Raw genomic sequence first — 25,101 nt, 5'->3', positions numbered from 1 at the left:
AAACTAATGAGCTATCCATTTGATTGCAAGGGCAGTCGAATACTGTAGTGTTGTCGTTAGACACGTATTGTTTAAGTTATTTACACGACTTTAATTAACCAGCAACTCATTGCAAATGCGTTTAATTCCACAGATGACCTACTTCATCATGATTGCGATATTCTCTATATGAGGTAAGGACAGTGTAAGTATGAAGTCAGAATCAAGTTTGTATGGTTTATTCACAAGGCAAAATTATTGTCTTCAATCCTACAAACAACGTGAAGGTTCAAGCAAAACGCATGCACACTATTGTTGCATATCCTGGATGGATTAAGATTTCCTTCTTCTTAGAACACTAGCATTGGCGTCACTGCACATATTGGGTGATATCGTGAGCTAGGCTATGTTGTCCATCTTCTTAATTGTTCCCAGCAATCCCGTTGGGTCCATCTATATACATGGGAACTCACATCCGTTGTGGAAAACAATACATCGATTTAAACAACAGTTAAATCAATCATGTTAATCAAATGCCATCTATCTCTTGTTGGCTTTCGCGAACCGACTATATCATATCCCACTGTTCAGCACATGTTGTCAGATACATTTTGATTTTTAAGCATGTATTGAAATACATTGCTGCCTTGAGGAAGGTCTTTGTGTTCGTGAAGTGTTTGTCTTCGTCGTTACACATTGGTATGACCATTGGGAAGATTCTGTGCAGCTCTTAGTTTGCCGAGTCTTGATTTGTCCCTGAAAAAGAAACATCTTTGCATGAGGAATCTCTTCAAATGGATATTGAAATTACACATCTTGCTCATAGATGAAAATATTTATCTATATTTATGTATCCCTGTACTTGACGTTTTGATCTTGACTGGACTTTATTTTCTTCCTTCCTTATTAGGGGGTCGGTCGGATATCCTAGTGGTTAAAGCGTTCGCTCGTCACGCCGAAGACCCGGGTTCAATTCCCGACAACGGTACAATGCGTGAAGCCCATTTCTTGTGTACCCCTGCCGTGATATTGCTGGAATATTGCTAAAAGCGGCGTAAAACCATACTCACTCACTCACCCTCCTTATGACGGAAATACGAATATCAGTCCATTATAGACCATTGTTTGTGTAATGTTCATAATTTAAACACTTACCTGCAGTAAGTAAAAATCCCAAATAGTATCATCACGACCACGAATGCAGCAAAGACCCCAACAACGACAAAGCTGACTTAAATGGAAAAGTGGAACACATTAAGAATACTTTGATAAATATTAAAAAAAATAATTACATAATGATCATATAACATTATCAACAACAGCTTATCAACAACGGACATTGCCTGTAACATCTGTCTGTTCTTAAAAGTTTCCAATTACATAAATATATTTGGGTATTACTTATCTACAACCATCTAGACACTTTTTATTACTAAATGTAGATCCCATGTTATTCATGTACAAAATACGAGTCGAAATATTTATAAACATGAATATAAAAATATTCAATTTCAGGTTTAATGGATATACGACGACCAATGTTATAAAAAGTTGAAATAAATATGTATTCGAAGACGTATAATTATTTTATCATAAAGTGTGTCGTATATATTTATGCCAGGGATTTGTGTTAAGTTTATCAAATGGATTTTATAAATGATGATATGAGACTTTCAGCGTGGCTGCACATGACGGACGACACCGATTCGTACCTACAATGACGGACTGAGGAGTCTCTGCAGTATTAAGACCTGTGTTTCCGGACGGTGTTATATTTGGGCTTTCGGTGGATGATCCTTTACTCTCAGTTACTCTATTATCCGGATTTTCACTGGATGATCCTTTACTTTCAGTTGCTGTATTATCCGGATTTTCACTGGATGATCCTTTACTTTCAGTTACTGTATTATCCGGATTTTCACTGGATGATCCTTTAGTCTCAGTTACTGTATTATCCGGATTTTCACTTGATGACCCTTTGCTCTCAGTTACTGTATTATCCGGATTTTCACTGGATGATCCTTTACTCTCAGTTACTGTATTATCTGGATTTTCACTGGATGATCCTTTACTTTCAGTTGCTGTATTATCCGGATTTTCACTGGATGATCCTTTACTCTCAGTTACTGTATTATCCGGATTTTCACTGGATGATCCTTTGCTCTCAGTTACTGTATTATCTGGATTTTCACTGGATGATCCTTTACTCTCAGTTACTGTAATATCCGGATTTTCACTGGATGATCCTTTACTCTCAGTTACTGTATTATCCGGATTTTCTGCAAAGGGAACAAAATATTAGGGCACAAAAATGTAAATTGCATCACCCTAACCTCAGAAGGGGTTGGCAGGGTTCTTGGCGTGAACATTAAACCTACACCTTTAGCCATATATCGGGCATTTAGTCACATAGTTTCCCGACCGCCTCCATTTTTTAGTGGTAGAGCGTGCCCCCGGAGAGCGGAAGGTTCGATCCCCGGTCGCGTCATGCCGAAATACGTTAAAACCTCGTACTTGTTGTTACCCTGCCTGACGCTAGGCATTAAGGGGCTAAAACGAGGACTGGTCGGCTCGGAGTCAGTATACTGTGTCTGAGTGGGATTTTCATGTTAAACTAAGGCATGGCATATCAGTGGGCTAGCACTATAAATTGGCATCAGTCCACAAACACACACACGTGTATGCACGTCGCTATATATGTGCAATCCCATATCACCTCACTCATCTCACCCGAGTTTATTATTAAGTTATGAATAATGATGTTTAGCTTTCATAAATAATTATTTAAACCACATATGGAAAACAGTTTATCTGGAAAACATCTCTTTCGCCTTTGTCATAAGAAAAATGTTGACATGTTGAGAAATAGGAAATAATTGCATTCTGGTGTGTTGCACAGCCATACCTAATATAGGACATTTACCATCCCAAATTACACAAGCGTGATAACCTCTTTTTCATGTATTGTCATTTTTAAATTTTGTCGTCGAAAACCTGTACTGCTCTCTCACAAACATTACCTAAACATTGCAAGTGCGCATCAACAAATATTACGTGAGAAGGTCAGTAATTCGTCAGTCGTACAGTAGGGACGATCAATTTAGTTCCCATTGAAACCTGTTTCATAGACACTGACGTAACTACATATAGGCAAAATAACAGTTGCCTACACATAATGTCTCTACTTCCCTTTCGCGGCAGTCCTTCCGTCCTACCTCAAGAGCAACTACCCTTCATCAAAGGAAAGCTACTCTAACACTTTCTATGATAGTCTGTTTGTCCTTTCCTAACGTAACGAAGTGCAGAGTCTGATATTCACACAGCGACAAAATGAAACAAGGTAATAATTCTGACATATTCCGGCCAAATCCAGCTTCTTGAAATTAGGCAAATACCTCAAACCTCAGAGGTTCTACAAACACAATCCGATGTGGAATTAAACTGAACCAGCAAGGCTAGGCCTGATGTCCTCGCTAAATTGTTAGCAAATATATCTCCAAAACTTCCGTCTCGATCGACGATTGACAAGAGCGACGCCATGTTTATTTGTAAACACAGCAAGTTGTACCTACGTGACCTCCATATGTGACCATAACGGAAACCGTTTTTATCCTGGCGAGACACGTACCCATCATGTGATTATAATACATGTACACGTCACATCGTATCTGTGATGATTGATTCTTCCACTGATAATAATTCGTTTTTACGAAGTTGCGGAGTAAAAACAAAAATCATGCAAGGGGTATCATTAAGGTGAATATAAATTATCGTTAAGATATCAAAATTACCCGGCATCAAAATTCGCAGCACAGAAGGGTTCAAACGATCTCATTTCAAAATCAATGTAAACAATTTCTGTTTCGACAGAGTAAGGTGCAGGCATTGGATTTTGTAAAGGCTCGCGATCATAAGTGCTATTTTCCTGAATGTTAAGCATGGCATATTTAAGAAATAAACAACGAGTGGGAGTTGGTGATCGTACAATAAAACACAACAGCGAAAACAAACCATGAGGGGGGCGCCGATCAGGAGTCGTTTATTTCTTATGAGATATCAACATGTTGCACAGCCTCTCCAACATTTCGCACAGCCTCTTTAAGGATGTTGATAAAATGTGCTAGCTTTCAATACATTGACCCGTGTTTAATTTAATGGTGATGATTCTCCCAACACCGATGACAAAGTTAAACCTAAACGCCAGGGTGAAGGATAGTTGACCTAGTCCTACCCTATCACTAGTCTTATCACTTGTAAGATAATGTTTATTCCACAGATGCTACTTTTCACATTTGTTATGACTGAGTGTGTTGTAACGGTGCTATGTCCAGCGAATTGTGGCGCCTTAGAACAACTTGACCACCCGAGCTTCCTTTCATATTTGTAGCATATCTTCAACATGTTGGAAATGTAATAGCGGGAATGTAATTACCTATAATAGTCGTTGGAGAGGTCGTCACTGCAGGTGCAGGTGCTATTGTCGTGGTGCTTGCAGGTTTCAATGTACCCTTTGTGCAAGCAACGTTCAAAGACCCAGCTAAATAACGTGAGAAAATATACATGTTAGAAATTCATTGGACATGCAAAGGAACACTATAATGATTTACCTTAAATACCTCACGTTTAAGCTTACAATCGATTCTGTATGTGAATTTATAACTCCATCTGGGATATTACCATCTGTAAATGAAAGAAAATCGTAGGCATATACATTTCTGATTTCAAAACATTAACTGAAGCCAAAGAAAGTATTGATTGAAATGTTTCAAAGGTATGCATGTGAACCAGCAATCGTGACAAGGTCTACAATCATAAGGGTGTTACAGGGGCTGCTCAGGATCACTGTATGACGCTTCATACTGACAACAGCTGTAGACCTACGATTACGCAGAGTGTCTGACCAGAGAGTACGGATCCGGAACCGCATTTGAGAGGCAGGTCTAAGAACAATACAGCCTTCCGAGGATATGTTTTAAGTATCATCATCCCATGTGGACGCATGTGGTGCCAAGCAGGCAGAATGTGGCCGAACTAGCAAGGAAGAATGGTTTGGTTCAGCGATGAATCGAGATTGGTGATTTCATGAGCTGACGGAGAACCAGATGGTACCGACATGGCTAGGAACGTCTTGCCGTTGATACCATGCGAACGTATGGAGGAACGTGAGATAAATTATTTCCTTTCAGTTTTATTAGATCAATGAATTTAAGAGATGGAGCTATTAACCATGATGCCTATTTGTAATGGTGTAGCTTCTTTGACCCTCTTCCAACGTATCTTTCAACCTGAAAACGACCCTTAAGTTTTAAAAAAACAATTCTGCATTTGATTCTAAAATACTAAACATGCGGTTGTGAAAACACAGTTATTGCATATATACCTTACGTCAAATTAATAAATCAAGTTTTAATTCGAATCCCTTTTACATGAATACAATGTGTCGCGGGACGTATAATTAAAGCATTGTACATTGCAAATAACCTTGTTTTCCTAGCTTTATTCTAAAGATTACAACATATTCAAAGTGAACGTCAGAATAACCAGTCTCGATTAACTGCCAAAACAGATTCCATAGGACGTAAGAGGCAAAGATAGCAGTGAAAATTACATGAAAGGATCACTGATAATGAGACTATGTTATTTTTTAGTTCATGGCCAACACCTGGTTACATTTATAATTAAAACCTAGCCCGACACAATCAGTCTTTTTTCATCTTGAACGTTGACGTGATACCTGCTAGGTGTAAACTTACGATACATTATAACTGCATCCAAATGCATCCATGGTTCAGTTACATTATGCAGACTCACCTGTTGATGTCTGTACTAAATGGACGCAGAAATCGGCTACGTCAGAGCTTTTGGTGAGAGAAAGGAAGACCGACTGCCCTGACTCAATCCTTCCTGTAGTAGTTGCGGGTGTCTTGTCTGCACAGTTATAGGTGTGATCAATAGGCGGAGCGAAATACAGGGTAGCGTCACAGGCAGCATGAACCCCCTGAACTGATACCTGGAGATCAACAGCGCCTCCCTGTGCTCTGAGTTGACATGTACAGCCGCCTTCATAGTTGACAGCCTTAAAGGTGTCCAGATAGACGGATGTTCCAGTGGCAAATTTGCCCTCACATACGTGTACAACTGAAGTACAATATACACTTGTTGGTTGAATAATAATAATAATAATAATAATAATAATAATAATAATAATAATAATAATAATAATAATGATAATAATAATAATAACAACAATAATAATAATAATAATTCCGGTGAAAAAGCTAAAAATTAAGCTGCTATTATTATTATTATTATTATTATTATTAGCTTTTTTACTGGCTTTACCGACACTTTTTATTGTATATTGATTTCAGTATTCTACCTATTTCATATCAGAGAACATGTATCTAATTTTTCATCTATATGATTCAAGGTAAGCATAAATATACAGGAAGAACCAGCGTTTGTTTTGTGTATTTGTTGTTTATAATTAGTGCCACACTCAGTAATATTCCAGTTATATATATGACGGCTGTCAGTCAGCGAGTCTGACCACCCGGTCCCACTATTCGCTTCGTAAGACAAGCATGGGTTGCTGAAGACCAATGCTAACACTGATCTTCACAAGTAGGGTGCCACTGGCACTGGTGTTGATATATGTATTGTTGATGTATTACATATAGTGACGCCACAATATATGATGTCATCAATAACTATACTCATTTACGTCATGTTTGGTTCAGTCAACATCATTGATTCTATTTAGTCAATACAGCCTTTCTAACAGTGCACAATGTGAAATTGTTTTGACGTCACATTGATTTTTCGAAACGTATATGTAAGAGGAGATGCTATCAACTGTATGGATTACGTAAATGACATTTAACCTGACTTTAAGTCAATGATAAGCATACATACCCTTTTCTCCAGATGTCGTTGGACATATGTTCTCTGCAATCAGCGCAAAATACCAGATTATGCAATGTCTACTTTCATCACTCCGTATCCATACCTCCTTTACTCTACGATTATATGCGTGAATAAATACGTTTAAACATTGTATGTGGTAAGAGGGGTATTGTATCTACAACTGAAAGTGTTTTGTTGTGTTAATCAGGGATAAAAGCCGAATCCGCTAGAAGGATTCCCGCCTATATGTATTAAAACGATTGTGTTGGAAATAATTGTATAGACATAACTACATGTAAATGGTCAAATGGGAAACAGAAGGGGTTGGCAGGGTTCTTGGCGTGAACATTAAACCTACACCTTTAGCCATATATCGGGCATTTAGTCACATAGTTTCCCGACCGCCTCCATTTTTTAGTGGTAGAGCGTGCCCCCGGAGAGCGGAAGGTTCGATCCCCGGTCGCGTCATGCCGAAATACGTTAAAACCTCGTACTTGTTGTTACCCTGCCTGACGCTAGGCATTAAGGGGCTAAAACGAGGACTGGTCGGCTCGGAGTCAGTATACTGTGTCTGAGTGGGATTTTCATGTTAAACTAAGGCATGGCATATCAGTGGGCTAGCACTATAAATTGGCATCAGTCCACAAACACACACACGTGTATGCACGTCGCTATATATGTGCAATCCCATATCACCTCACTCATCTCACCCGAGTTTATTATTAAGTTATGAATAATGATGTTTAGCTTTCATAAATAATTATTTAAACCACATATGGAAAACAGTTTATCTGGAAAACATCTCTTTCGCCTTTGTCATAAGAAAAATGTTGACATGTTGAGAAATAGGAAATAATTGCATTCTGGTGTGTTGCACAGCCATACCTAATATAGGACATTTACCATCCCAAATTACACAAGCGTGATAACCTCTTTTTCATGTATTGTCATTTTTAAATTTTGTCGTCGAAAACCTGTACTGCTCTCTCACAAACATTACCTAAACATTGCAAGTGCGCATCAACAAATATTACGTGAGAAGGTCAGTAATTCGTCAGTCGTACAGTAGGGACGATCAATTTAGTTCCCATTGAAACCTGTTTCATAGACACTGACGTAACTACATATAGGCAAAATAACAGTTGCCTACACATAATGTCTCTACTTCCCTTTCGCGGCAGTCCTTCCGTCCTACCTCAAGAGCAACTACCCTTCATCAAAGGAAAGCTACTCTAACACTTTCTATGATAGTCTGTTTGTCCTTTCCTAACGTAACGAAGTGCAGAGTCTGATATTCACACAGCGACAAAATGAAACAAGGTAATAATTCTGACATATTCCGGCCAAATCCAGCTTCTTGAAATTAGGCAAATACCTCAAACCTCAGAGGTTCTACAAACACAATCCGATGTGGAATTAAACTGAACCAGCAAGGCTAGGCCTGATGTCCTCGCTAAATTGTTAGCAAATATATCTCCAAAACTTCCGTCTCGATCGACGATTGACAAGAGCGACGCCATGTTTATTTGTAAACACAGCAAGTTGTACCTACGTGACCTCCATATGTGACCATAACGGAAACCGTTTTTATCCTGGCGAGACACGTACCCATCATGTGATTATAATACATGTACACGTCACATCGTATCTGTGATGATTGATTCTTCCACTGATAATAATTCGTTTTTACGAAGTTGCGGAGTAAAAACAAAAATCATGCAAGGGGTATCATTAAGGTGAATATAAATTATCGTTAAGATATCAAAATTACCCGGCATCAAAATTCGCAGCACAGAAGGGTTCAAACGATCTCATTTCAAAATCAATGTAAACAATTTCTGTTTCGACAGAGTAAGGTGCAGGCATTGGATTTTGTAAAGGCTCGCGATCATAAGTGCTATTTTCCTGAATGTTAAGCATGGCATATTTAAGAAATAAACAACGAGTGGGAGTTGGTGATCGTACAATAAAACACAACAGCGAAAACAAACCATGAGGGGGGCGCCGATCAGGAGTCGTTTATTTCTTATGAGATATCAACATGTTGCACAGCCTCTCCAACATTTCGCACAGCCTCTTTAAGGATGTTGATAAAATGTGCTAGCTTTCAATACATTGACCCGTGTTTAATTTAATGGTGATGATTCTCCCAACACCGATGACAAAGTTAAACCTAAACGCCAGGGTGAAGGATAGTTGACCTAGTCCTACCCTATCACTAGTCTTATCACTTGTAAGATAATGTTTATTCCACAGATGCTACTTTTCACATTTGTTATGACTGAGTGTGTTGTAACGGTGCTATGTCCAGCGAATTGTGGCGCCTTAGAACAACTTGACCACCCGAGCTTCCTTTCATATTTGTAGCATATCTTCAACATGTTGGAAATGTAATAGCGGGAATGTAATTACCTATAATAGTCGTTGGAGAGGTCGTCACTGCAGGTGCAGGTGCTATTGTCGTGGTGCTTGCAGGTTTCAATGTACCCTTTGTGCAAGCAACGTTCAAAGACCCAGCTAAATAACGTGAGAAAATATACATGTTAGAAATTCATTGGACATGCAAAGGAACACTATAATGATTTACCTTAAATACCTCACGTTTAAGCTTACAATCGATTCTGTATGTGAATTTATAACTCCATCTGGGATATTACCATCTGTAAATGAAAGAAAATCGTAGGCATATACATTTCTGATTTCAAAACATTAACTGAAGCCAAAGAAAGTATTGATTGAAATGTTTCAAAGGTATGCATGTGAACCAGCAATCGTGACAAGGTCTACAATCATAAGGGTGTTACAGGGGCTGCTCAGGATCACTGTATGACGCTTCATACTGACAACAGCTGTAGACCTACGATTACGCAGAGTGTCTGACCAGAGAGTACGGATCCGGAACCGCATTTGAGAGGCAGGTCTAAGAACAATACAGCCTTCCGAGGATATGTTTTAAGTATCATCATCCCATGTGGACGCATGTGGTGCCAAGCAGGCAGAATGTGGCCGAACTAGCAAGGAAGAATGGTTTGGTTCAGCGATGAATCGAGATTGGTGATTTCATGAGCTGACGGAGAACCAGATGGTACCGACATGGCTAGGAACGTCTTGCCGTTGATACCATGCGAACGTATGGAGGAACGTGAGATAAATTATTTCCTTTCAGTTTTATTAGATCAATGAATTTAAGAGATGGAGCTATTAACCATGATGCCTATTTGTAATGGTGTAGCTTCTTTGACCCTCTTCCAACGTATCTTTCAACCTGAAAACGACCCTTAAGTTTTAAAAAAACAATTCTGCATTTGATTCTAAAATACTAAACATGCGGTTGTGAAAACACAGTTATTGCATATATACCTTACGTCAAATTAATAAATCAAGTTTTAATTCGAATCCCTTTTACATGAATACAATGTGTCGCGGGACGTATAATTAAAGCATTGTACATTGCAAATAACCTTGTTTTCCTAGCTTTATTCTAAAGATTACAACATATTCAAAGTGAACGTCAGAATAACCAGTCTCGATTAACTGCCAAAACAGATTCCATAGGACGTAAGAGGCAAAGATAGCAGTGAAAATTACATGAAAGGATCACTGATAATGAGACTATGTTATTTTTTAGTTCATGGCCAACACCTGGTTACATTTATAATTAAAACCTAGCCCGACACAATCAGTCTTTTTTCATCTTGAACGTTGACGTGATACCTGCTAGGTGTAAACTTACGATACATTATAACTGCATCCAAATGCATCCATGGTTCAGTTACATTATGCAGACTCACCTGTTGATGTCTGTACTAAATGGACGCAGAAATCGGCTACGTCAGAGCTTTTGGTGAGAGAAAGGAAGACCGACTGCCCTGACTCAATCCTTCCTGTAGTAGTTGCGGGTGTCTTGTCTGCACAGTTATAGGTGTGATCAATAGGCGGAGCGAAATACAGGGTAGCGTCACAGGCAGCATGAACCCCCTGAACTGATACCTGGAGATCAACAGCGCCTCCCTGTGCTCTGAGTTGACATGTACAGCCGCCTTCATAGTTGACAGCCTTAAAGGTGTCCAGATAGACGGATGTTCCAGTGGCAAATTTGCCCTCACATACGTGTACAACTGAAGTACAATATACACTTGTTGGTTGAATAATAATAATAATAATAATAATAATAATAATAATAATAATAATAATAATAATGATAATAATAATAATAACAACAATAATAATAATAATAATTCCGGTGAAAAAGCTAAAAATTAAGCTGCTATTATTATTATTATTATTATTATTATTAGCTTTTTTACTGGCTTTACCGACACTTTTTATTGTATATTGATTTCAGTATTCTACCTATTTCATATCAGAGAACATGTATCTAATTTTTCATCTATATGATTCAAGGTAAGCATAAATATACAGGAAGAACCAGCGTTTGTTTTGTGTATTTGTTGTTTATAATTAGTGCCACACTCAGTAATATTCCAGTTATATATATGACGGCTGTCAGTCAGCGAGTCTGACCACCCGGTCCCACTATTCGCTTCGTAAGACAAGCATGGGTTGCTGAAGACCAATGCTAACACTGATCTTCACAAGTAGGGTGCCACTGGCACTGGTGTTGATATATGTATTGTTGATGTATTACATATAGTGACGCCACAATATATGATGTCATCAATAACTATACTCATTTACGTCATGTTTGGTTCAGTCAACATCATTGATTCTATTTAGTCAATACAGCCTTTCTAACAGTGCACAATGTGAAATTGTTTTGACGTCACATTGATTTTTCGAAACGTATATGTAAGAGGAGATGCTATCAACTGTATGGATTACGTAAATGACATTTAACCTGACTTTAAGTCAATGATAAGCATACATACCCTTTTCTCCAGATGTCGTTGGACATATGTTCTCTGCAATCAGCGCAAAATACCAGATTATGCAATGTCTACTTTCATCACTCCGTATCCATACCTCCTTTACTCTACGATTATATGCGTGAATAAATACGTTTAAACATTGTATGTGGTAAGAGGGGTATTGTATCTACAACTGAAAGTGTTTTGTTGTGTTAATCAGGGATAAAAACCGAATCCGCTAGAAGGATTCCCGCCTATATGTATTAAAACGATTGTGTTGGAAATAATTGTATAGACATAACTACATGTAAATGGTCAAATGGGAAACAGAAGGGGTTGGCAGGGTTCTTGGCGTGAACATTAAACCTACACCTTTAGCCATATATCGGGCATTTAGTCACAGAGTTTCCCGACCGCCTCCATTTTTTAGTGGTAGAGCGTGCCCCCGGAGAGCGGAAGGTTCGATCCCCGGTCGCGTCATGCCGAAATACGTTAAAACCTCGTACTTGTTGTTACCCTGCCTGACGCTAGGCATTAAGGGGCTAAAACGAGGACTGGTCGGCTCGGAGTCAGTATACTGTGTCTGAGTGGGATTTTCATGTTAAACTAAGGCATGGCATATCAGTGGGCTAGCACTATAAATTGGCATCAGTCCACAAACACACACACGTGTATGCACGTCGCTATATATGTGCAATCCCATATCACCTCACTCATCTCACCCGAGTTTATTATTAAGTTATGAATAATGATGTTTAGCTTTCATAAATAATTATTTAAACCACATATGGAAAACAGTTTATCTGGAAAACATCTCTTTCGCCTTTGTCATAAGAAAAATGTTGACATGTTGAGAAATAGGAAATAATTGCATTCTGGTGTGTTGCACAGCCATACCTAATATAGGACATTTACCATCCCAAATTACACAAGCGTGATAACCTCTTTTTCATGTATTGTCATTTTTAAATTTTGTCGTCGAAAACCTGTACTGCTCTCTCACAAACATTACCTAAACATTGCAAGTGCGCATCAACAAATATTACGTGAGAAGGTCAGTAATTCGTCAGTCGTACAGTAGGGACGATCAATTTAGTTCCCATTGAAACCTGTTTCATAGACACTGACGTAACTACATATAGGCAAAATAACAGTTGCCTACACATAATGTCTCTACTTCCCTTTCGCGGCAGTCCTTCCGTCCTACCTCAAGAGCAACTACCCTTCATCAAAGGAAAGCTACTCTAACACTTTCTATGATAGTCTGTTTGTCCTTTCCTAACGTAACGAAGTGCAGAGTCTGATATTCACACAGCGACAAAATGAAACAAGGTAATAATTCTGACATATTCCGGCCAAATCCAGCTTCTTGAAATTAGGCAAATACCTCAAACCTCAGAGGTTCTACAAACACAATCTGATGTGGAATTAAACTGAACCAGCAAGGCTAGGCCTGATGTCCTCGCTAAATTGTTAGCAAATATATCTCCAAAACTTCCGTCTCGATCGACGATTGACAAGAGCGACGCCATGTTTATTTGTAAACACAGCAAGTTGTACCTACGTGACCTCCATATGTGACCATAACGGAAACCGTTTTTATCCTGGCGAGACACGTACCCATCATGTGATTATAATACATGTACACGTCACATCGTATCTGTGATGATTGATTCTTCCACTGATAATAATTCGTTTTTACGAAGTTGCGGAGTAAAAACAAAAATCATGCAAGGGGTATCATTAAGGTGAATATAAATTATCGTTAAGATATCAAAATTACCCGGCATCAAAATTCGCAGCACAGAAGGGTTCAAACGATCTCATTTCAAAATCAATGTAAACAATTTCTGTTTCGACAGAGTAAGGTGCAGGCATTGGATTTTGTAAAGGCTCGCGATCATAAGTGCTATTTTCCTGAATGTTAAGCATGGCATATTTAAGAAATAAACAACGAGTGGGAGTTGGTGATCGTACAATAAAACACAACAGCGAAAACAAACCATGAGGGGGGCGCCGATCAGGAGTCGTTTATTTCTTATGAGATATCAACATGTTGCACAGCCTCTCCAACATTTCGCACAGCCTCTTTAAGGATGTTGATAAAATGTGCTAGCTTTCAATACATTGACCCGTGTTTAATTTAATGGTGATGATTCTCCCAACACCGATGACAAAGTTAAACCTAAACGCCAGGGTGAAGGATAGTTGACCTAGTCCTACCCTATCACTAGTCTTATCACTTGTAAGATAATGTTTATTCCACAGATGCTACTTTTCACATTTGTTATGACTGAGTGTGTTGTAACGGTGCTATGTCCAGCGAATTGTGGCGCCTTAGAACAACTTGACCACCCGAGCTTCCTTTCATATTTGTAGCATATCTTCAACATGTTGGAAATGTAATAGCGGGAATGTAATTACCTATAATAGTCGTTGGAGAGGTCGTCACTGCAGGTGCAGGTGCTATTGTCGTGGTGCTTGCAGGTTTCAATGTACCCTTTGTGCAAGCAACGTTCAAAGACCCAGCTAAATAACGTGAGAAAATATACATGTTAGAAATTCATTGGACATGCAAAGGAACACTATAATGATTTACCTTAAATACCTCACGTTTAAGCTTACAATCGGTTCTGTATGTGAATTTATAACTCCATCTGGGATATTACCATCTGTAAATGAAAGAAAATCGTAGGCATATACATTTCTGATTTCAAAACATTAACTGAAGCCAAAGAAAGTATTGATTGAAATGTTTCAAAGGTATGCATGTGAACCAGCAATCGTGACAAGGTCTACAATCATAAGGGTGTTACAGGGGCTGCTCAGGATCACTGTATGACGCTTCATACTGACAACAGCTGTAGACCTACGATTACGCAGAGTGTCTGACCAGAGAGTACGGATCCGGAACCGCATTTGAGAGGCAGGTCTAAGAACAATACAGCCTTCCGAGGATATGTTTTAAGTATCATCATCCCATGTGGACGCATGTGGTGCCAAGCAGGCAGAATGTGGCCGAACTAGCAAGGAAGAATGGTTTGGTTCAGCGATGAATCGAGATTGGTGATTTCATGAGCTGACGGAGAACCAGATGGTACCGACATGGCTAGGAACGTCTTGCCGTTGATACCATGCGAACGTATGGCGGAACGTGAGATAAATTATTTCCTTTCAGTTTTATTAGATCAATGAATTTAAGAGATGGAGCTATTAACCATGATGCCTATTTGTAATGGTGTAGCTTCTTTGACCCTCTTCCAACGTATCTTTCAACCTGAAAACGACCCTTAAGTTTTAAAAAAACAATTCTGCATTTGATTCTAAAATACTAAACATGCGGTTGTGAAAACACAGTTATTGCATATATACCTTACATCAAATTAATAAATTAAGTTTTAATTCGAATTCCATTGACATGAATACAATGTGTCGCGGAACCTATTATTTAAAACATTGTACATTGCAAATAACCTTGTTTTTCTAGCTTTATTCTAAATATTACAACATATTCAAAGTGAACGTCAGAATAACCAGTCTCGATTAACTGCCAAAACAGATTCCATAGGACGTAAGAGGCAAAGATAGCAGTGAAAATTACATGAAAGGATCACTGATAATGAGACTATGTTTTTTTTTAGTTCATGGCCAACACCTGGTTACATTTATAATTAAAACCTAGCCCGACACAATCAGTCTTTTTTCATCTTGAACGTTGACGTGATACCTGCTAGGTGTAAACTTACGATACATTATAACTGCATCCAAATGCATCCATGGTTCAGTTACATTATGCAGACTCACCTGTTGATGTCTGTACTAAATGGACGCAGAAATCGGCTACGTCAGAGCTTTTGGTGAGAGAAAGGAAGACCGACTGCCCTGACTCAATCCTTCCTGTAGTAGTTGCGGGTGTCTTGTCTGCACAGTTATAGGTGTGATCAATAGGCGGAGCGAAATACAGGGTAGCGTCACAGGCAGCATGAACCCCCTGAACTGATACCTGGAGATCAACAGCGCCTCCCTGTGCTCTGAGTTGACATGTACAGCCGCCTTCATAGTTGACAGCCTTAAAGGTGTCCAGATAGACGGATGTTCCAGTGGCAAATTTGCCCTCACATACGTGTACAACTGAAGTACAATATACACTTGTTGGTTGAATAATAATAATAATAATAATAATAATAATAATAATAATGATAATAATAATAACAACAACAATAATAATAATAATAATTCCGGTGAAAAAGCTAAAAATTAAGCTGCTATTATTATTATTATTATTATTATTAGCTTTTTTACTGGCTTTACCGACACTTTTTATTGTATATTGATTTCAGTATTCTACCTATTTCATATCAGAGAACATGTATCTAATTTTTCATCTATATGATTCAAGGTAAGCATAAATATACAGGAAGAACCAGCGTTTGTTTTGTGTATTTGTTGTTTATAATTAGTGCCACACTCAGTAATATTCCAGCTATATATATGACGGCTGTCAGTCAGCGAGTCTGACCACCCGGTCCCACTAGTCGCCTCGTAAGACAAGCATGGGTTGCTGAAGACCAATGCTAACACGGATCTTCACAAGTAGGGTGCCACTGGCACTGGTGTTGATATATGTATTGTTTATGTATTACATATAGTGACGCCACAATATATGATGTCATCAATAACTATACTCATTTACGTCATGTTTGGTTCAGTCAACATCATTGATTCTATTTCGTCCCTACAGCCTTTCTAACATTGCACAATGTGAAATTGTTTTGACGTCACATTGATTTTTCGAAACGTATATGTAAGAGGAGATGCTATCAACTGTATGGATTACGTAAATGACAATTAACCTGACTTTAAGTCAATGATAAGCATACATACCCTTTTCTCCAGATGTCGTTGGACATATGTTCTCTGCAATCAGCGCAAAATACCAGATTATGCAATGTCTACTTTCATCACTCCGTATCCATACCTCCTTTACTCTACGATTATATGCGTGAATAAATACGTTTAAACATTGTATGTGGTAAGAGGGATATTGTATATACAACTGTAAGTGTTTTGTTGTGTTAATCAGGGATAAAAGCCGAATCCGCTAGAAGGATTCCCGCCTATATGTATTAAAACGATTGTGTTAGAAATGGATGTATAGACATAACTACATGTAAATGGTCAAATGGGAAACAGAAGGGGTTGGCAGGGTTCTTGGCGTGAACATTTAACCTATACCTCTAGCCATATATCGGGCATTTAGTCACAGAGTTTCCCGACCGCCTCCATCTTTTAGTGGTAGAGCGTCCCCCCGGAGAGCGGAAGGTTCGATCCCCGGTCGCGTCATACCGAAATACGTTAAAACCTCGTACTTGTTGTTACCCTGCCTGACGCTAGGCATTAAGGGGCTAAAACGAGGAATGGTCGGCACGGAGTCAGTATACTGTGTCTGAGTGGGGTGTTCATGTTAACTAAGGCATGGCATATCAGTGGGCTAGCACTATAATTTGGCATCAGTCCACAAACACACAAACACACATGTATGCACGTATCTATATAAGTGGAATCACATTTCACCTCATCTCACCCGAGTTTATTATTGAATGTATGAATAATGATATTCAGCCTTTTCAACAATTATCTAAACCACATATGGAAAACAGTTTATCTGGAAAACATCTCTTTCGCCTTTGTCATAATAAAAATGTTGTCATGTTGAGAAATAGGAAATAATAGTCTTCTGGTATGATACACAGCCATACCTAATATAGGACATTTACCATCCCAAATTACACAAGCGTGATAACCTCTTTTTCATGTATTGTCATTCTTAAATTCTGTCGTCGAAAACCTGAACTCCTCTCTCACAAACATGACCTAAGCATGGCAAGTTTTCTTTGGTTATGCACATTAATATATATTACGTGAGAAGGTCAGTGATTTGTCAGTCGGACAGTGAGAACAGTCAAATAAGTTCCAACCGAAACCCTTTTCTCAGACACTGACGTAACTACATATAGGAAAAATAACAGTTTCCTACACATATTATTTCTACTTCCATTTCGTGGCAGTCCTTCCGTCCTACCTCAAGAGCAACTACCCTTCATCAAAGGGAAGCTACTCTAACATTCCTGTGCAGAGTCTGATATTCACACAGCGACAAAATGAAACAAGGTAACAATTCTGACATATTTCGGCCAAATCCAGCTTCTTGAAATTGGGGAAAATACCTCAAGCCTCAGAGGTTCTACAAACACAATCCGATGTGGAATTGAACTCACCCCGCAAGGCTAGTCCTGATGTCCTCGCTAAATTGTTAGCAAATATATCTCCAAAACCTGACACTGATTTTCAGTATCTTTGCCTACTGTTTTGACACTAATAAAGATTATCCCAATAGTTTCTCAGCGTCCCCTTCCGTCTCGATCGCCGATTGACAAGAGTGACGCCATGTTTGTTTGTAAACACTGCAAGCTGTACCTATACCTTCGCATCATGTGACGATAATACATGTACACGTCACATCCTATCTGTGATGATTAATTCTTCCACTGATAATAATTCGTTTTTTTACGAAGATGCATTAATGAATTATCGACGTTAAGATATCGAAATTACCCGGCATCAAAATTCGCAGCATAGAAGGGTTCAAATGATCTCATTTCAAAATCAATGTAAACAATTTCTGTTTCGACATTGTCATGTGCAGGCATTGGCTTTCGTAAAGGTTCGCGATCATTAGTGTTATTTTCCTGAATGTTAAGCATGGCATATTTAAGAAATAAACGACGAGTGGGAGTTGATGATCGTACAATAAAACACAACAGGGAAAATAAACCATGAGGGGCGCACCCCGAGAGGTTTATTCTCCCTGCAGTGTTTATTGTCCGACACATAACGATCAGGAGTCGTCTATTTCTTATGAGATATCAACATGTTGCCAGCCTCTTCAACATTTTGCACAGACTCTTTAAGGATGTTAATAAAATGTGCAAGCTTTCATTACATTGACCCGTGTTTACTTTAAATGGTGATGATTCGGCAATGTCGGACAAGTCCATCTTATGTAGGGGTGGGGACTAAATTGTGTATTCTCATATGTTTTACGTCAATTATCTTCAGCTTTTCTCCCAATACCAATTGTCATACCGTCCCACTTAAGGTGCGATCGTTCCGCCATTGCTTTCATCTGGGTTGCCGAGCTATATCTTTTTTGTCACTAGGCACTTACCTCTAATAATTAACGTCGTCCAATTTACGACGTCATCAAGTTCCGAGCGCATGTTCGAATCTCCAGAAATGACGTCATGATAGAACATTTTTTTGCTTCAAGATATCGTGTTGTTACAAGGAAACACTATTCGGTTCACATTTGACTAAACACAAAGGAGCGATCTGATTGCTATTTCACATTTTTATGATCAAGATTTCTACTTGATATTGTGAACATAACACCATAAGTAACCACATTACACCGTGAGTGAACACAATCAACAATATCTTACCTTGTGTGAAATATGAACATGGCAAAATTAACGCGATAATTATCCTGAAACTGGTGACGATGCTCATCCCCATCTTTGAGAAGTAAAACGTAATATATTCCCTTCCGGAAGTGATGTTCTGGTGTTCAGAGAAAAAGTTAGTAGTTAGTGAAATCCCATCACAGTGTACAACATAAAAGCGAACATTGGTGCGTTAAGTGTAAGTGTAAGTTAAATGTCCATTGGATATGTCTCCTAAGTGACCATTATCCACCAGTTACAGTATAGGCCTAGTACATTTAAGAGTCATTCGCGTGACATCACAACACGGCACAACGTCAATTTTCTTTATTGTCACACTTAGATCAATGACCGACAGTCGAAATGGGCGGACCCGTCAATTCTACGTTGGCCATAAAAATTACTTACAATTACTTGATATTGACTTCATCTCGTCACTTGTAAACGTCATTGACTTTTCATCACAATAAGCCACACAATGTCATCATTATGCAAGTTCTTCCTAATAGCAAAGCTATTTTTGATTGAATGAAAACTTTTCTTCTCGAAGCTATTGTTTAGTTTTATGCGCAATATGGTAGGCGTTATGGCATTATGTTTAACACATAGCAGCCAATCACCTATTCAGATATCAATTATTGTAATAATGTGAGCATCGGGGTGCGGTTAGACCAACAGCACACGCCCCTCCATAGTCAACCCTTCATTTGTTACCTGATAGACCATGCGCTTGTAGAACGGTCATTTCACATTACGATTACATGTACATTTAGAATACAGATTTGTGTGTGGGTGGCAATACTAGGTGTGGTGTAACGATACTAGGGAGATCAACACTTTGAATCTTCAAAGACGAATTGTACCTTGTCACATCGTGAAGGCAATGTTCTATGAATATGAAGGAGACCCTTACACATATTCGTATTTGGGTCGCATTGCTTTCCCAACAATAGGGGTAAATGTGAGCAAGTTGACTTATTTAAACCAAAGGGCATATGACCATAGGCACATAAGTGAGCAAGTATCATACACCAATGATTCACCCTGACTATGTTGCTCTGTTCGGTACTACACCCGTGCTCGTGAGTTTAAAAAAAATTGAAAACGTCCAAGACCTACATTTTGGGTGAATTTATTTCTCCATAAAATTATACGCTGTGATCAAACAATTGTATGCATTAGGCGGCGGAAAACTCACTTTTGTTTAACCGCAAATATCTCACGGAATACTGAACAAGGAATGATGATCTTTTTGATACCATGAATGCGTGGTATATTAACTATTGATGAAACCTAAATATGTCGATAATGTGTTGAGACTGGATCAAGATGTCATTTCCGGGTCTCCTTTTAAAATCGCCCGATCAATTTATCATTCTCTCATCCATACCTTACTTCTTGTAATACATGTTCGTTGAAGGCGTTGAGTTGAATGCAGCTGTTACACGCTTAGGAATTAGAATATGCCTGCTCCTTTGCTAATCGTTACCAACCTGTCGTCCCATACACTTCACACTCAAGACGTCCTCTATCTTCACCCACAACGTGTCTCCTATATTTACTCAGAAGGCGTCCCGTAATTTTGCACACAAGACGTTTCCTATCCTCCCCAAGAAGGCTCCCCGTATCTTTACACACAACGCGTTCCCTAGCCTGTTTTCGCTATAAAGGTGTCCCTATCTTAACCCTCAAGGCATCCCCTATTTCCACCTACAACGCGCCCCTATCTTCGCCCACAAGACGTCCCCATCTTCACCCACAAAGCTTCTCCTATTTGTACCAACAAGACGCCCCATATCTTCACTCTTAAAGGCGTCCCGTATCTTCACCCTAAAGGCGTCCTCTGTCTTCACCTACAAGGCGCCCGCTATTTTCATTCTTCAAGGCGTCCCTTATCGTTTCCCAAAAGGCATCCCCTACCTCCCCCCCACCCGGCATCCCCTCTCTTCACCCCCAAGGCATCCCCTATCGTTATCCAGAAGGCGTCCCCTAGCTTCGTTCACAAGGCAATCGCTATCTTCACCCACAAAGTGGTCCATATCTTCACCCACAAAGTGGTCCATATCCTCACCCATGAGGCATTCGCTATATTCACACATAAAGGATCCCCTATCTTCACCCAAAAGACGTCCCATTACATCATCCACAAGGCGTCCCCCATGGTTATCCAGAAGGCGTCCCCTAGCTTCACCCTGTAGGCATCCACTATATTCAGCCACAAGGCGTCCCCTATCGTGTCCTAAAAGGCGTCCCCCACCTTCACCCAAAGGCGTCCCCAAGCTTCACCCACAAGGTATGTGCTATCGTCACTCACAAGGCGTCCCATTACATCCACAAGGCGTCCCATTACATCATCCATAAGTCTTCCCATATGGTTACCCAGAAGGCGTCCCCTAGCTTCACCAAATAGGCATCCGCCATCTTCAGCCACAAGGCGTCCACTATCGTGTCCTTAAAGACGTCCCCTTGGTGTTATTTTTCACAAATGCTGTTGAGATTACCTTTCTTACTCAACTCAGTGTCTCTGTTCAAAGTTTACGAGCAAGTGTAAAAAACATTAACACACAGTACATGTATCTCATATACATTTAAACTTACGCTTCTTGGTATGGGTCCCGTAATGGGCGAGCAAATTAAACCACATTAAGAACTAGTTGAAAACATATAACTTATTATTACTCATTATTACAGACCATCATATTCAATTTCGTATTGTACTATACCTGGACGTTGACTCTTTAATGTGTAACCCTGTGTCGTAGGTTTGGATAACACGCACTATCTACATACTTGGGGTAACACCTCCCAACATAAGTCACTTATTTACACAAACCTGGTGATATGCATGTTCAATGCCAGAGTAAACCCACAATTGGTGCCGCAATGATGTCACATTTGTGTAACGCTGATATATTCAGATCAATGTTTGGAGACGATGACCGTGCAAGGCTGGGTTATTGGGTTGTTGGGAATAAGTCAGTGACCTGATTTGCTACAAATAGCGACAGCGCTACAAAACGACCTAATGCATTCGCGAGTGATGCGAGAACATACTATATACAAACCATTGAAGTATTGACGATGGACGAAGAATTACATGCACCTCTGGACTGTCCTTGGTCGTATAAATTATCAGTGACTACACGGATCCTACACGATTACTCTACCTGGACGACCTACTCGTAGATTAGCTGAGTGATCCTTTCATTGTAATGAGTGGAAAGTCCGGGGTAAGAATCCCGGCCGCGTCCGACCAAAAGTCGTTAAAAGAAGGACCTACTTATTACCCTGCGTGGTGCTCGGCATTAAGGAGCTATTATAAGGACTGGTCGACTTGGAGTAGACTACGTCTAAGTGGGGCATTCGTGTTAATCTACGGTTTGGCACCTTCAGTGGCCTAGCACTATGTAATCGGCATTAGTCCGGACTAGTACAAGCAGTACACACACACACACACACACACACACACACACACACACACACACACACACACACACACACACACACACACACACACACACACACACACACACACACACACACACACACACACACACACACACACACACACATGCACGTCACTATATGAGTGCAAGAATCCTGGACGCGACGTTAAACCTAATTTCACTTCACTTTACTTCATCGAAATGATCATGTGAAAATCTCTGGTTTATGAACCATTAATTGTATTAGCTTTTTCACTCTGCCTGAACAAAGTACGACAAATTAAACACAAGTATGTAACCAGCCCTAAATGTCTTACGTTGCACTATTTTAAGGAATGACTCACCGAAGCATGAATAAATGTACGGACTTTACTGTTGTATAAGTAACATGAACCTTTAAACCGGATCCATCCATTAGGGCATCCTATTCCTGAAACAGTCACACATAATTCGCTGATCTCATGTAGCCTGTGAATCATATCCCGTACGGCGACTGTTGCCTGGTATGGTTGCTCATCTATCGTGCACATTGTGAAAATGATTATTGTTATTTTTTACATAAAATTTGTATTAATAATGCAAGATACAGGATACTCACAGGAGTCATGATTAACTTGTTTTTAGAACAATCTGGTGCATTCAAGAATGCTTCTGATCATAAACCAGACCCCGAGGCGGTGTAGTGGATAGAGCTTATGTCCGGAAAGCAAATGGTCGGTGGTTCGATGGCCGTGTCACACCAAAAGACGTTAAAAGTTTATATTTCGTTTTAGCGTGCTTGGTGGTCGCCACTAAGGAGATAAGAGAAGAACATGTCGGATCGGAGACAATACAATGTGTCTGAATGGGATAGTCATATCTTAATTAAACTGCGGTATAAGTCCGGCCTATGCACGTTGGTGTATAAGTGAAATAATCTTAAAAACGCGGAGTAAAATCCTATTGCACCTTAATATCATCTCATAGTACCGCGTTACTGATCCTAACGCAGTGATATTATATTGTATGTAAGTCCTCTTGACAATTGTCCTTTTGTATAGTAAGTAAGTCCTCTTGACAATATAACATATAGCGCCGGCAATAGTTTCGACTTGAGGAGGATATTCCTGTAATAATTCTACATCTATGTTTTGGCTTTCATTTTGCCTGTAATATATGTTAGATATAAAAAAAACAACTGACCTGTTCATTCCGTGTTATTACATTTACAAATTATATCTGTATTTTCACTGGCTGAGAAAGGGACATATGACCTTCCTTAAAGGACAGTATTGACTTGAGACCCACCCTGCCCTGCATTGCCCAGCGTGACTAAGCCAATAAACTCAAAGGAAAGAAATGTTTTCAGCCAATCAGAGAGAGCGTAAAGCAATGCTTGTTGTGCAACATATCTGACTTTCCGTGACATCTGATTCAATAGTTGTATGAATTTAAAATATTCTTCTTTTTTTATATTATGTTACAAAACAATTGTTGACCCAGATTCTTGCAATATTATGGTTTATGGACCAAAATAACGGATATTGACCGCGGCCGCTGGCTTCAGTGAATATCAGTAACTTGGGTCCATAAAACATAACATTGCCCTCAGGAATGGTCAATAACTGTTAAATAGCTATATATCTACCAACATGTTGATAGCCGTGAATGTAGAGAAGAAGGTGTTGTTGTTAGCTATCTAATTCCGTACTGTTAAACTATTGGATTCTATCCTTGATTGGTGAGTGAGTGAATTGGCTTTGAACCCGCTCTGAAGTTTAGTTATACAGTGGCGTAACCGGGTACAGAGCGGACAAACCAGAAATCCCAGTCAAGCAGAGAAGAAAACATGGAGGTGCTGTCGAAAAATGGCTCACATGTCCTACGATGTCACCCTTCGCCGTTTAAAGACCTTCATTTACGGTTATATTTACATGTGCGTTAAACAAATAACTGAAGAAAAGCGGGGTGATAAATAAATATTCAAGGAGCACGCGCCCTACAGAAAAAGATGCTGTCCAGAATAATTCGTCAACGTAATACAGGCGTAATGTGTAATGACGTAATAGTCGATTATGACGCCACATTGTAACATTTTGACGTCACGGCACTGAAACCACCAAGATAAAAAAAGTGAATGTAGTGACATCACACAACATCTCCAACACAGAATATCATGATGTGTCGATAAAATATGATTAATACGTAAGTGTTGGTATCATATATATTTAAATACAATCGCCTTGTGACACAACTATGACTGACAAGGTCATGTAGTTATGTCTAGACATATAGCGATGTATTCATCTATAAGTGTAGTGATATATTCATGCATCAAGGATACATTTTCCTCAACACTTGCCTGTAACTATTGTGGCGACTGGAATTAATGACATTACTACAAGTTTATACTGCATGTTC

The 25,101-nt window shown here is 39.3% G+C and overlaps 1 protein-coding gene across 1 annotated transcript; it reads right to left on the bottom strand.

The window, feature by feature from the left end:
- Positions 1 to 220: 220 nt before the first annotated feature.
- On the bottom strand, positions 221 to 19,519 carry LOC139474515 (uncharacterized). Its single transcript, XM_071257566.1, has 13 exons — positions 19,256 to 19,519; positions 16,638 to 16,670; positions 15,558 to 15,884; positions 14,178 to 14,282; positions 11,775 to 11,807; positions 10,677 to 11,003; positions 9,298 to 9,402; positions 6,895 to 6,927; positions 5,791 to 6,117; positions 4,412 to 4,516; positions 1,692 to 2,258; positions 1,135 to 1,210; positions 221 to 735 (listed from the first exon to the last, which is right to left on the bottom strand). Exons 1-13 carry the CDS (start codon positions 19,326 to 19,328, stop codon positions 669 to 671), a joined length of 2,178 nt encoding a protein of 725 aa, XP_071113667.1. The 5' UTR covers positions 19,329 to 19,519; the 3' UTR covers positions 221 to 668.
- Positions 19,520 to 25,101: the final 5,582 nt, after the last annotated feature.

Source organism: Haliotis cracherodii, unplaced genomic scaffold, assembly GCF_022045235.1.
Source record: "Haliotis cracherodii isolate W230 unplaced genomic scaffold, xgHalCrac1.p SCAF_3, whole genome shotgun sequence".
NCBI classification, from domain to species: Eukaryota; Metazoa; Mollusca; class Gastropoda; order Lepetellida; family Haliotidae; genus Haliotis; species Haliotis cracherodii.
Note: the sequence above shows the minus strand (reverse complement) of the source record. Positions and strands in the feature narration are given on the sequence as shown.